General features: G+C 43.7%; 1 protein-coding gene across 1 annotated transcript in view; it reads left to right on the top strand.

Moving 5' to 3' along the window:
* abcg2a (ATP-binding cassette, sub-family G (WHITE), member 2a) overlaps positions 1-15,380 on the top strand; it is a 99,214-nt gene that overhangs the window by 60,999 nt on the left and 22,835 nt on the right. Inside the window, exons 8-9 of the mRNA XM_063046916.1 lie at positions 165-269; positions 13,872-14,125. Of these exons, the coding sequence (XP_062902986.1) occupies positions 165-269; positions 13,872-14,125 (359 nt within the window). The remainder of the gene's footprint in view (positions 1-164; positions 270-13,871; positions 14,126-15,380) is intronic.

Raw genomic sequence — 15,380 nt, 5'->3', positions numbered from 1 at the left:
GCACCGATTATAACATCGGACTGATTTGATGGTTCATAGATCAATTAGTCATTGAGAGGTATAATCTGCCAGCAGTGACTAGTCAGATTAAACAAGCAGTTTTATTTTATGGGTGAGTGTGTTCTCTTGTTTTAATTTACTATTCCTCCTGTAATATTAAACAGGATACAATTGTGAGGCGTTTAACAACCCTGCTGATTTTTTTCTGGACATCATCAATGGAGACTCAACTGCAATGTGCACACAACCTCTTACAGAAATTGATCCAGGTACGGTGTGCCTTAATTTTAGCTGGTTATTTAAAGTAGTTTATTAACCACACTGGGCATGTTAACTGCTGTCTTTCAGGTACTTAACTCCTTTTCTCTTTTAAAGTCATGTCCTTGCCTAAAATAAAAATGCCTAATTAGCAGTATGAAGCATTCTGACCCAGCTCTATCCAATACTGGGTGAAGGTAAAGAAACATCCATCTTGTCAGATCAGAAAGGCTCCATGGCCTGGAGGTGACTTGTTTAAAAATTTATTTGTGAAGTGCAGACATCATTGAAAAATTTGGCATTTTAATGTATATTTAGTTGTCGGAAAAGATGGGCTGGGAACACCTATCGAACTACTGTAGAGAAAGCTTGATACAGTATAACTCACAACATTGCTGGGCCACTTTAAAGAGCAGTTAAGCATCAACAGCACTAGATAGTATTATTTAAAGTTCAAAGTTCAAATTTATTATCAACGTACATATAGGTCACCACGTAGAACCCTGAGATTCGTTTTCCTGCAGGCAATCACAGTATCTACAGAGAAACACAATAAAAATGGACAATCAGTCAATGTGCAAAAGGCAATAAACTGTGCAAATACAAAAAGAGAAAATATCAGAATAATCATAAATAAATAAACAATAAATATTTGAGAACATGAGTTGTAGAGTCCTTGAAATTGAGTCCATAGATTGTGGAACCATTTCGGTGTAGGGTGAGTGAAGTAATCCCTTCTGGTTCAAGAGCCTGATGGTTGAAGGGTAATAACTGTTCCTGAACCTGATGGCATGGGTCTTGAGGCTCCTGTACCTCCTTCCTGATAGCAGCAGCAATAAGAGAGCATAGCCTGGATGTCGGAGGTCCTTGATGAGGGATGCTGCTTTCTTGCAATGGCACACCTTGTAGATATACTCAGTGGTGGGGAGGGCTTTACACATGAAGGACTGGGCTATATCGACTATATCTTGTAGGCTTTTCCGTTGAAGGGCATTTGTGTTTCGATACCAGCCCGTGATGCAACCAGTCCGTCTATGAAAGCTTCCTAGAACCCCGAATGGAAAGTCATTGTAATTTCAGAGAAGTATATAACACAAAATGTTTACTTTCAGAAAGGCTTAATGAAGCAGCAACGTTTTGAAAAATGTCCATTTTATCCATTGTATAGATATGGCCTTCATAGACAACGTCAACACTTAATGCTGTCCAATTTGCCCTTGATTTCGGTGGTTTTTAGTACAGGAACAGGCCCTTTGGCCCACAGTGTCTGCGCTGAGTATGAAACCCTGTATAACCCCTTTAAACTTTCTCCCCTCACCTTAAACTCTCGTCCTGTAATAATGGATGTTTCCACCCTGGGAAAAAGTCTCTAACTATCCATCTTCTCATTATTTTATAAACCTCTGTCAGGTTTCTCCTCAGCCTCTGATGTTCCGGAAAGAACAATCCAAGCTCATCCCCTCTAATCCACGATGAATCTCTTCTGCACCCTCTCCCAAGGCTTGCTGTAATGCAGTGACCAGAATGCCAGACACTACTCCAAATGTGACTTAACCAAAGTTTTATACGGTGGGAAAGTTGTATGTTAGGTCATTGTAGAGGGAAGCTCAGGAATGACCACATTGCTCTGTGTGTGTGTGTGTGTGTGTCTGTGTGTCTGTGGAGACACCTTCTGACCAGGTAGTGTAAGGACACCAGATTTTCTTCTCCCAAAAAGGCAAGTCAACAAGTTTGGGTATTTAATGTTTCCAATCACTTTCAAATATTGCTGATATTTGCTTCTGGAGCAGTTTATCAGTGTAAACTGATATTGTGCTAACTAAAGAAGTTTTTCATGATTAGGAAGCCAACTTTTGATCAAGACAAAACAAGATAGGGCTATTTCTCTAAAACTAGTAAACTGGTTTATTGTTGTCACATGTACCAAGCTACAGTGATACACTGTGTATTTTACATGCCATTCATATGGATCATTTCATCACATCGGTGCATTGAGATAGTACAAGAGCACCAAATAACAGAATGCAGAATGAAGTGTTAGAGTTACAAGCAAAGCGCAAGGCCAAAATGAGGTTGTGTCCACTCTTTTCGTACTGGGGATTGCGGAACAGTGTTATAACAGCAAGATAGAAGCTGTTTATGAGCCTGTGATGACTGAGGGATGACATGGTGGTTTGCCTTATGAGTATAGGATAGTTCAGCAAGATTGACATTGGAACTGGTTTATTATTATCACATGAACCAGGGTACAATGAAAAACCAGTCTTGCAGAGACAGTATTGAAATAAAGGCATTGAGAACGTAGTGTGGGAGTCTGAGCTAACAGATTGTTATTAATAAATCCATAGGAAATTCACGACAAACTATTGTCTGTCAAATGCGATGTGAATATGGGACTCTCTGTCACCCGCACAGGGATCTGTTCAGACAAACCAGACTTGCTTTTAAGACAAAGCTATTAAGTGAAATTCAGTAGTTGTGTGATTTATACAAAAATCACAACTGACTACATTAGGGTTGCTAATTCCCTGTGCCAGACGGGATATATCCCAGCTTCCTTACCATGGGAAGCAAGGGAAAAGATTACTGCTCCTTTTGCGATAATCTTTGTGTCTTCACTGGAGACAAGATTATTACCACATGACCAGTGACAAATGTCATTCCTTTGTTCAAGAAAGGGAGTAGGGATAACCCTGAGAATTGTAGATTAATGAGTCTTGATTTAACTGGTGGGCATGTTATTGGAGAATAATCTTAGAGACAGGATTTATGGACACTTAGAGAAGCATAGTCTGATTAGAGAGAGTCAGCATGGCTTTGTGAGGGGCAGGTCATACCTCACGGGCCTGATTGAGTTCCTCGAGGATGTGACAAAACAGATTGAAGGTAGAGCTGTGGATTGGGGTATATGGTGTAAGGAGCTTCGTAAGGTTCCCCGTGGAAGGCTCATTCGGAAAGTCAGGAGGCATGGGATTTAGAGAAATTTGGCTGTGTGGATTCAGAATTGGCTTGCCCGTTGAAAGCTGACATTGGCTGTGGATGAGGCATGCATGGATTTGATGCAGAAAGAGAAACTGAGAGGACAAGGATGACTGGATTGTGATAGAGCAAGAAAAGATGAAAAGTTTAAATTTGTCAACATTACCATTAGTGGATCATACATACTTCTCGCTACCTCAGCAAAGTAGCCGACATAATCAAAGACCCCACTTACCCCAGACATTCTCCTTTCTCCTCACCCTCCCATTGGGCAGAAGATACAAAAGGCTGAAAGCACATAGCACCGGGCTCAACGTAGCTTTAATCCTGCTGTTATAAGACTATTGGACTGGCCCCTAGTACGATAAAATGAACTTGACCTCTCAATGTTCCTTGTTACCACCTTGCACCTTATTGTCTACTTGCATTGTAAGTTCTCTGTAACCGCAACACTTTATTCTGCATCCTGGTATTACTATCTCAATGCACTGTTGCAATTCAATTGTTTACTGTCAGTTACAGTACACGTGGCCAAGTGGTTAAGGCGTTCGTCTAGTTATCTGAAGGTCACTAGTTCGAGCCTCAGCTGTGGCAGCATGTTTGTGCCCTTGAGCAAGGCACTTAATCACACATTGCTCTATTCTGTGCGAGGAGTGGCACCCCACACAAACTTCCAATCTGCACCTTGTAAGGCGTGAAAATGCCCGGCGCAGGCCTGTCATGGTCTGAGTCGACATTCCCCTCCCCTCCAGTACACTAGTGTAAAGGAGAACAAAATAATTGTTACTCAAATCCGATGCAGCACAAAAAATAACCACAATAAGGTAAAGAACACAATAATTAAAAATACATGATCAATATAAATACATAAGATAGCTTTATATAGACTGGTTGTATGTACATAAAGTGATGCTAGGTACAAGGGTATCTATATATAAGCTGACAGACAGGAAATGATAAAGTAGTGGTGGTGGATTCGTAGTTAGAACTATTGATCAGCCTTACTGCTTGGGGAGGGTAACTATTTTTGAGTCTGGTGGCCCTGGTGTGCATGCAATGTAGCCTCCTCCCTGATGGAAGTGGGACTATAACAGCCCAAAAGCAGGGAGTGTGGGATCTTTTGTAATATTGCTGGCCTTTTTCTGGCCTTTCTGTATATATGCCCTTGATGGTGCTGGTGATGCGTTGGGCAGTTTTAGCTACCCACTGGAGAGCCTTCCTGTCTACTGCAGTGCAGTTTCCCTACCATGGATTGCAGGAGTGCAGGTGTACCTTCCTTAAGGATCTCTGCTGGGATCCAGTCGGGATCAGTGACTTTGTTGCTTTTCAAGCTCCTGATGACATCATGGTCCTATGTCTTCTCTCACAGGTCTCTGGAGTTTTGGTTAGTAACCTTTGGTTCAGAGTGCTGTCGTGGTGAAAAAGTTCTTGAAAGTGCTCTCTCCATTGAATCTTTAACAAGTTCTTCCCATCCTTTGAACATGGGGAGTTTAATCCGCAGGAACTTGGACCATAGACTTCTTTAGTGGGACTGAAGAGCCATTCATTTCACCAGAGTTTGTCAGTCTCTAGATTTCTAGGGCTTTCTTAGCCCACCAGAATTCTTTAGCTTTTTCACCCTGCGCTGGACATTTGCCTTGGCTCTGGAGTAAGCTTCTCATTTGGTCTTGCTGCCATTATCATTCTGCCAGGCACCAATGGCTTTCTTTTCTTGGAGATAAATTGTCCTATCTCTATGCTGTTATCATCAAGCCAAACTTGATATTTTCTGGACTTGTACATAAGATGTTTTTGCAAGTTATAGAATGTAACTCTCGCTTTGACTAGCGGCTTAATATAGGGGGTGATAACCCGCTGCCCGGCCAAACTTAAGAAATCTTGTTTGGGTGGATGCTGCACAATGTGTCCCCTGTTACAAATCAGTACCCAGAAATAACAAACAGTACACAATACAGTATGCGATTAAATGATTAAGCTTTGTAATTCTTACGTTGACTATATGGTTAGTAAAGAAATTTAAAAAAAGAAAAAGGGCCCAATCTTATTAAACAGTCTGTTGTGGAAAGTTGGAGCTCACTGATAAGTCAGTCGTTCACCACTGACCTCTTCTGATCATCGATGCCCTTTGGACCCTCGCTCCGAGTCCACCCCGCCCAGCAGACTACCAGATCTCTCCATTCGCGTCTTCTCTCCTCATCGCTCCTCGGCAAAAGCCGGCAAAAAAAATCTCCTTCCAGATTCACAAGACAGAGCAACAAAATCCTGATTGCCTAACATGCATGACCATAATCCTGTTATCTCCAGCCATAACCCAAACATTGCTGCTACAGAGAATCTGTTACTTTGGCAGTGAACATTACAGAAGAGCTATTACATTAGCCTTAGCAGTGAACCATTACAGAGAAGCTATTACAGTGCGTTACAAGAGGATGGTGATTTAAGCAGACCCCAGTGTTCTTCAATATCTTCCAGATATTCCCGTTGGAAGTTTTCCCCTAACGAGGTCTGAAGGTTCTGTTGGGTGGTAGTGTCAAGCAGGCTCTCGAGTTTTAGTCTTGGCCTGGTCTGTGACTTATGAACCCTCCTCTTTTTCATGAGTGTAATGGATGTGATTGTGCAGATCAGGTGATGATTTGTCCAACAGTCATCCAAGCCAATCAGGCCCTTTGTGATAGTCACTTCATGGTGGTCCCTAGCTCGGACAATGACATAGTCAATGAGATGCCACTGTTTAGATCGGGAGTGATTGCAAGATGCCTTGAGTTTATTGTTCACGTGGAAGAGAGTGTTTGTGATGATAAAATTGTACTCAGCACATATGGTGAGAAGTGGTACTCCATTTGAATTGATGTTATCAATGCCTTCCTTTCCTATTGTACCCTTCCAAAGGATGAAGTCCCAACCAAACCTGGTATTGCAGTCCCCCAGGGGAATTACCTTGTTGTCCTTGGGGATGCTCCTGAGCATTGAAAGCCTCTTCATACTCATGTGAGTCTAGAGTTGTGTATAAGCACTCACTATGGTTGTCAAGCACCAAACGGATCGTCATGAGATGTTGAGTGGTCCCCACAGGAAGTTCAGAAAGTTGGCTGACAAGGTGGTTCTTATTGCAAACCCAACACCATGGATCCTGGGCTTGTCAGCTGCCTTCCCTTTCCAGAAGAAGATGTTAACCACGCTTTTCCTCTTTCAATTGCCCTGCACTCCTGAACCACATCCATGCCTTGCTCCTGAAGGTCTGGGAAATGGAACACCTCCCTTCCGAACTCAGGGATGCCCTATAGCGCTACCAGGGGCGCCACGGCAACGTAGCAGTTAGTGCTCAGCTCAGAGTGTCGGAGTTCAGAGTTCAATTCTGACATCATCTCTAAAGAGTCTGGACGTCCTCCCCATCAACATGAGTGTTTCATCCAGGTGCTCCAGTTTTCAAAGATGTACTGGTTATTAGGTGAAATGGTCATTGTAAATTGTCCCCTGGCTAGGCTGGGGCTAAGTCAGTGGATTGCTGGCACCATGGCTGAAAGAGCCAGAAGAGCCTATTCTGCACTAAATTGGTGGGTTGCTGGCAGCATGGTTCAAAGAGCCTAATCCACGCTAAATCAGTGGGTGGCTGGATAAATCGGTGGGTCGCTGTCAGAGTGGCTCAAAGAGCTGGAAGGGTCGACTCCACGCTGTATCTTTAAATTCCCACCCACTATCTGTAAGGAGTTTGTACGTTCTCCCCATGATCACACAGATTCCCTCCCAAAGTCCAAAGACGTACCGGTTGGTAGGTTAATTGTTCATTGTAAATTGTCCTGTGATTAGGCTGGGATTGAATCAGGGGTTGCCGTGTGGCAAGGTTCAAAAGGCCAGAAGGGCTTGTTCCGAGCTGTATCTCAATAAAGTTAAAATAAAATATATCTACTAAATGTTTACCAATATTAATAAAAACTTAAGACTCACAGATATTGCTGTTTCAAGGCCAGTTAATGAGAGGGTGAAGATGCATCTCTTTTTACTTTTCATATTCTCATTATCTATTGCGATTTATTTATACTTGCATTTGCACCGTTTGATGTCTTCTGTGCCTTGGTTGATCTCTCATTGATCCTGTTTACAGTTACTATTCTATAGACTTGCTGAGTTTGCCCACAGGAAAAAGTATCTCCAGGTTGTACGTGGTGACATGTATATACTCTGATAATAAATTTACTTTTTACTTTGATGTTCATACAAAACGGACTGAGCCTCTAGAAGCCAGAACACGACCCGCCTGGCATTCAAGATTGTTTAATGCCATTTACAAGTGTAAGGAGAACAAAATAATTATTCCTCCAGATCCGATGCAGCACCAAAAAGCAGACAAGATAAAGAACACAATAATAATACTAAAAAAAACACTATAAATATAATTACATAAGGTAGCTTATTGAATGTCATTAAAATGCTGCTAGGCTGTATATAAGGTGACAGATGGGAAATAATAAAGTAGTGGTGGAGTTAGTTGGTGGGGGTGTGGATCAGTTTTACTGCTTGGGGAAACTAACTGTTTTAGAGTTTGGTGGTTCTGGTGCGGATGCTACGTACAGTCCATGAGCAGGGTGGGTGGGACCCTTTATGATGTTACTGGCCCTTTTCCAGCACCTTTCTGTATATATGTTCTTGAATCCGGGTAGGCTGGTGTAGGTGATGCATTGGACAATTTTGACTGCCCATTGTTGGGCCTTCCTGTCGGCTGCAGTGCCGTTTCCGTACCAAGCAGTGATGCAGCTTGGTAGGATGTTCTGTACTGCACATCTGTAGAATAATGTGAGTATAGATGTGCAAAGTCCAGCTCTCTTCAGCCTGCTCAGAAAGTAGAGGTGTTGGTGAGCTTTCTTGACTGTGTAGGATGTGTTCTGAGAAGTTGTGTGTGATGTGCACATTCAGGAGTTTCCACTGCTGTGCTGCCAGTATAAAGGGGGCACGAGTGATGCGCGTTCTCCTGAAGGTGGTGACCATCTCCTTTGTCTTGTTGACATTTAGGAAGAGGTGATTTGCCCAGCGCCAGGCCTCAGGTTCTTCACCTCCTCTCTACAGGCTGACTCAACATTGTTGGTATGAGCCTCACCACTGTGTGTAATCAACGAACTTGACAATGTGAACTTGGCCGTGCAGTCATGTGTGAGCAGAGTGTACAGCGAAGGGTTCAGTGCACAGCCATGGGGTCGCCTGTGCTGAGGAAGATGGGGAGGGAGGAGCGATTGTGCACCCTGCTATCTGAGGGCTGTTGGTGAGGAAGTCCAACACCCAGTTGCACAGTGGTGTATTTAGACCAAGGAGAAAGGAATTTGTTGACCAAGGTCTGTGGGACAATAGTGCTGAATCGCGAGCTGAAATCCAGGAACAACATTCACAAAAGTTGCTGGTGAATGCAGTAGGCCAGGCCGCATCTGTAGGAAGAGGTACAGTAGACGTTTCAGGTCGAGACCCTTCGTCAGGACTAACTGAAAGAAGAGTTAGTAAGAGATTTGAAAGTGGGAGGGGGAGGGGGAGATCCAAAATGATAAGAGAAGACAGGAGGGGGAGGGATGGAGCCAAGAGCTGGACAGGTGATTGGCAAAGGGATATGAGAGGGTCTAGGGAGAAAGGAAGTTGGGGGGAGGGAGTCCAGAGGATAGGCAATAACGGATGGGATACGAGGGGGAGGTGGGGCATTAACGGAAGTTAGAGAAGTCAGTGTTCATGCCATCAGGTTGGAGGCTACCCAGACAGAATATAAGGTGTTGTTCCTCCAATCTGAGTGTTGCTTCATCTTTACAGTAGAGGAGGCCGTGGATAGACATATCAGAATGAGAATGGAATCTCTTACTAGCTCTTCTTTCAGTTAGTCCTGACGAAGGGTCTTGGCCTGAAACATCGACTGTACCTCTTCCCATAGTTGCTGCCTGGCCTGCTGCGTTCACCGGCAACTTTTATGTGTGTTGCCCGAAATTCCAGCATCTGCAGATTTCCTCGTGTTTGCGGTTCTAACATCAATGTACTTATTTTCTTGTAACATCAGGGCATGGTGAATATCTGATGCTATGACATCTGTCGTAGAGCGGTTCTTTCAGTAAGCATATTGGTGAGTGTCCATTGTGGCAAGAATGGAGTGTTTGGTATGTGCCATTATCAGCCACTCAAAGCACTGATTGACATCAGTGCTTACTGGGCAGTAGTCATTTAGTTCTGAAGGTGCAGAGTTCTTTGGTACAGGGATGACAGTGGCTGATTTGAAACGTGTGGGGACAGCAGCCTGGATGAGTGGAGTGTTGAAGATGTCTTTGAAGACATCAGTGAGCTGCTGTGCACACTTCCTGAGTACTCAGCTTGGCATGTTGTCTGGCCCGGCTGCCCAACAAGGGTTGACTGCAGAGTCTTTCTCACATTTGCTTCTTTTTCAGACAGTGGCTGCTCACTTGGGAAGGGAGGGAGGAGCGTTCATGGCCGGCGTTGTGTTGCATGCCTCGTAAAGGTAGTTTGGAGCACCAGGGAGAGAGGTGTCACTGATACAGTCAACACAGTTTTCCCTTACATAGTCAATAATGCCCTTGATGCCATCCACATGCGCAGGGGATTGTTCAGATAGGTGTTCCTGGACTTTTTTCTCTGTTGTCAGTCTTTGCCCTCTTGAGGCCTAAGATGAGGTTTCTCCCGGCATCCATAAGATGCCAAACTTAACTACTGGCAATAGAAAGATGGTTTCAGAGACGAGTCTTAATTTTAAGTGGACAAAGGTTCGTCACCATAGCCAGAAATGAGGTGGGGTGGGGCGGGAGGTGATACTCTAAGCCAGGCTGAAACAGAGGGGGCTGAGTACCCCCCCCCCAAACACCATGTTAGGAAATGTGCAGTTGTTGGAGAACAGAATTGAGGACCGGAGGGTGAGATTGCTGTATCGAAGGGAAATGAAAAATTGTTGTGTTCTGTTTTACTGAGAGGTGGCTTACTCAGAGTATGCCAGATAAAGTGATCAAACCTGAAGGCTTTGTGATGGACAGGATGAACTAAACTGCTGATTCAGCAAAGGCAACAGGTGGAGGTGTGTGTTTCATAGTACTCTCTCCGTGGTGCTTGTCTGTTGTTGAACTCGTCTTCCCCCAACCTCGACCACTTAACGATCAAACGCTATCAAATTCTGTTTACCAAGAGAGTTCTCCTCCATGATCCTGACCGCAATTTAAATAAAACCATCGGCCGACTGTAATCAGACACTTGAGATACTGCACCATGCCATCACCAAACAAGAAACCCCACCCCGATGCATTTCAAACCATAGTCAGGGATTCTAATCAGGATTGTGTGAAGAAAACCCTGGCTAATTACCATCAGCATGTAACCTGTAGCATCAGAGGTCCCAACACACTAGACCAGGGGTCCCCAACCTTTTTTGCACCGTGGACCGGTTTAATATTGACAATATTCTTGCGGACTGGCCAACCGGGGGGGGGGGGCGGTCGGGTTGCCAACAGATAAGAGTAGCAGTCAAATACGGGACACTGGTGTTTACCCCGAGAAAGACTACCATAACCATGAAGCCTTGCGCGGGCACCTGTGTGCGCATGCGTGTACGTGCCGATTTTTTTCTACAAATCGTTTTTGGCGATTCTGTTCAGTGCAACTACACTGTGCATACATTATTTCTACTTTATATTGGCTGTGTATTTATCATATCATTCCTGCTTTTACTATATGTTCGTGTTATTTTAGGTTTTATGTGTTATTTGGTATAATTTGGTAGGTTTTTTTTGGGTCTGGGAACGCTCAAAAATTTTTCCCATATAAGTTCATGGTAATTGCTTCTTCGCTTCACACCATTTTGGCATGAAAGGTTTCATAGGAACGCTTTACCTTAGCGGGGGAAATACGGGACAAGGGCGGTCCCATATGGGACAAACCAATTTAGCCCAATATACGAGATGTCCCGGCTAATACAGGACAGTTGGCAACCCTGGGGAAGGGGGTGGTTTAAATCACAACCAGAATATAGGTGATAAATCAAATATAAATCACTTACAACACTCAATTTAATTTCTAAAAGGGTTTATCTAACGAATTTAATATTAAACACACAGCGCATATTTTCCTCACCTGAATATAGTGATAAGTCAATTATAAATCACTTATAAGTCAATAGCATCATAACATTTTAAGTAACGTTTGGATATTCAACACACAGCACATATTTTCCCTGTATGAACATATAAAATCATTGCAACACACCAGTATCGCTGAATCAGTGGGAGCCCTGGGCTTGTTTCCCTGCAACAAGACGGTCCTATTGAGGGGTGATGGGAGACAGCAATACTAGAAGGGGATTCCTTATGTCCAGTCTATTCCGCAATTTAGTTTTCGTTGCATTCATTGCAGAAAACCCGGCTTCGCAGAGATATGATGTTGGAAATGGAAGTTTTCAGTGCTTCCATATTTAGCCTTGACTTTGATCCAGAATGCCGGCAGAGATGTTGTGTCAAACATACTTTTCAGCCAGCTGTCATTTGCAAGCTCGAGGAGTTGATCTTCTTACCGGGCTGACATGGATGACGCGTGCGTAATGACCTCGTGTGTGTTAAAGTTCAACAGTGGGCGTGACAGGGAATGAGGAAAGGTGCAGCTGAGTCATGTCGTTTCCTCGCGGCCCGGTAGCACATGCTTTGCAGCCCAGTGGTTGGAGACCACTGCACTAGACCACTGTTATACTAAGATAAGGAATACCTACTGTTTCATGCCCAGGCCGCACTTTGGAAAATCTGATCACTTGGCTACCCGTCTCCTACCTGCATACAGGCGGAGGGTAAAGAGCAAAGCTCCAGAGACTAGGACAACCAAGAAGTGGTTGCAGGAGGCAGAGGAGTGGCTACAGGGGTGCTTCAAATCAGTGGACTGGGCTGTATAAAAGGACTCATCTGTGGATCTGAATGAATACACCATGGTTGTCACAGACTTCATAAAAAAAACTGTTGTCTAGTAGACAAGTGTGTTTGCACAAAATCATTCAGAATTTTCCCCAAAGAGAAGTCCTGGATGAACCATAAGAGCCACAATCTGCTGAGAGTGAAGTTAGAGGCATTCAAATCTGGTAACCAAGTAAGTTACAAGAGGTCCAGGTACGATCTCTGAAAAGCCACCTCACAAATGAAGTGGCAATTCTGGACTAAACTTGAATCAATGAAGGATGCTCGAGCTGTGACAGGGCTTGAATGCTATCTCCTCTTACAAAGTGAAACCAAGTGACATAGGTGACAACAGCGCTTCGCTTCCAGATGAGCTCCATGCCTTCAATGCTTGCTTTTACCATCAGAACATGGAGGAGCCATCACAAACTCCCACAGCCCCAATGATCATGAGATTTCAGTCCCTGATGCCGACGTGAGAGCATCCTTCAGGAGTGTGAACCCACGGAAAGCATCCGGCCCAGTCAGGTACCTGACCATGTACTGAACAGCTGAGCTGATCAGCTGGCTCATGTGTTCACTGAGACCTTTAACCTCTTACTTCACCCGTCTGCTCTAAGCAGGCTTCAGTTATACCAGTGCCTAAGGAGAACATGGTAACCTATCTCAATGACTATCGTCCATAGTGATGAAGCATTTTGAGAGGCTGGTGATGAAACATATCAACTCCTGCCTGAGAAGCGACTTGGATCCACTCCAATTTGCATCCCAGCACAACGGGTCCACAACAGATGCTACTTAATTGGTTTTTCACTCAACCCTGGGATATCTGGACAGCTCCAATGACATATATAAGTTTGCTGACGACACCACTGTCACAGGCCGAATCAAAAGTGGTGATGAGTCAGCATATAAGAGGGAGATTAAAAATCTGGCTGAGTGGTGTCACCACAACAGCCTCACACCCAGTGTCAGCAAGCCCAAGGAGATGATTATGACTTCAGGAGGAGGAAAGTAGAAGTCCATGAGCCAGTCCTCAGAGGTGGAGAAGATCATTAACGATAAATTCCTTGGTGTTGCCATTTTGGAGGATCTGCCCTGGGCTCAGCACATAAGTGTAATTACAAAGGAAGCACGGCAACACCTCTACTTTCTTGGAAGTTTGCGAAGATTTGGCATAACATCTAAAACTTTGATAAACTTCCATAGATGTGTGGTGGAGAGTATATCGATTGGCCTGGTATGCTAACACCAATGCCCTTGAACCGGAAGATCCTGCAAAAGTAGTGGATACGGTCTAGTCCTTCACGGGTAAGGCCATCCCTGCCATTACCTTGTTTCACCACACATTATCGTAAAAAAAGCTGTGCTGTTCCACACAGATAACAAGCTAGCACCTTGAGAGTTACATTGAGAGCTGAACCTGCACTATTACCTTTGTGCATTGTTATCTGTTCTGGTTTTGCTTGTCCAGGTACCCATGAAAAACAATTACATTATGTCTTTCCCAACCACAAACAAATCCAACCAAATCAAAATACAGTATTTTAACTTCTTGTTCTTTAATTAAAGTAACTGAAAGTGATTATTTAAAGAGTTCTGATTATAAATTTGGATAATAATACAATTAAAATTTTGTTCTTTACCAAAGTAATAGATGCTTCTTAAAGCAAAGTTAAATTTAAATTCTGTGGGTTTCATTTGAGCAACTAAAGTATTTTCTTTTTTCCTTCATAGAAAAAGGTCTTGATGAACCTGAATTAAAGAAGGAAATTACCATAGCAGAGAACTTGGAAGAAGAATTCTCCAAATCCAACTACTACACGGAGATGATGTCTGAATTAAGAAAGGTTGCTCGGGAAGAAGTTGCAGACTCGACTTTAGTTTCGAGAAAGATCACCTATGCAACTTCATTCTTTCATCAATTCAAATGGGTGGCTAGACGATCATACAAAAATCTCTTGAGGAATCCCCAGGCCTCTGTTGCTCAGGTAAGATTGAAACTTCACGGTTTTAATTGTGACTTCAGAAATTCAACACCAGGGACACACAAATAAAAGCCCACCGCTGTATAAAGGCTGCCATTATGGCATTATAACAAACAAAATGCTGGAGGAACACAGCACGTCAGGCTGCATCTGTGGTCCAAAGTACAGCAGCTATTTTGGGTTGAAACCTTTCACTTGGACTGTAAAATGGAGCTGGAGGGAAGGGGCAGAGTAAGAATTGGCAAGTGACGGTTGGGTAGAGGTGAGAAGCAGATGATGAGGCAGGGGGAGAAGGGGAGGGGGGAGAGAGAGAGAAAGTAGCACAGAAGCGGGGAGGTGATAGGTGGAATCAACAAAGGGATGCAGTTGATGGAATCTGATAAGAGAGGAAGGTAGAGAGCATAGAATCAGATAAAGGAGGTGGGGAGAGCAGATAGGAACAGTAGGGGAGGGGAGCCATTGGGAGGAGTGTGTGGGTTAGAGGCAGATGGACTGGGTGAAGAGAAGGAAAAGTTCAAAGTGAATTTATTATCGAAGTTCATAAATGTCACCATTACAACCCTGAGAGTCATTTCCTTGCAGCATACTCAATAAACCCATCAAAGAATATTAACCATGATAGAATCAATGAAAGACCAGACCAACTTGGGCATTCAACCATTGTGCAAAAGACAGCAAACTGTGCAAATACAAAAAATAAATAATAGTAAATAATAAATATCAAGAGCATGAGATGAAGAGTCTTTGAAAGTGACCATAGGTCATGGGAACATTAAAGTAATGAGGCAATTGAAGTTGAGTGAAGTTATCGCCTTTGGTTCAAGACCCTGATGACTGAGGGGTATTAACTGTTCCTGAACCTGGTGATGTGAGTCCTGAAGCTCCTGTACCACCTTCTTCATGGCAGCAGAAAGGAGAGAGCCTGGCCTGGTTGCTGGGGGTCCCTGATGATGGATGCTGCTTTTCTGCAACAACACTTTGTGTAGATGTGCTCAGTTGTGTGGAAGGCTTTACCTGTGATGGGCTGGGCTGTATCCACTACTTTTTGCAGGACTTTCCATTCAAGGGCATTGGTGTTTCAAAGCCAGGCTGTGATACAACCAGTCAATATACCACACATCTATAGAAGTTTGTGTTTTAGATGTTATGCCAAAACTTTGTAAACTCCTCAGGAAGTAGAGGCACTGTGTTGCTTTCTTTGTAATTACACTTGTGTGCTGGGCCCAGCACAGGTCTCCTGAAATGATAAGGGAAGGAG

The sequence above is a fragment of the Mobula hypostoma genome, chromosome 4, assembly GCF_963921235.1.
Source record: "Mobula hypostoma chromosome 4, sMobHyp1.1, whole genome shotgun sequence".
Taxonomy (NCBI): domain Eukaryota; kingdom Metazoa; phylum Chordata; class Chondrichthyes; order Myliobatiformes; family Myliobatidae; genus Mobula; species Mobula hypostoma.
Note: the sequence above shows the minus strand (reverse complement) of the source record. Positions and strands in the feature narration are given on the sequence as shown.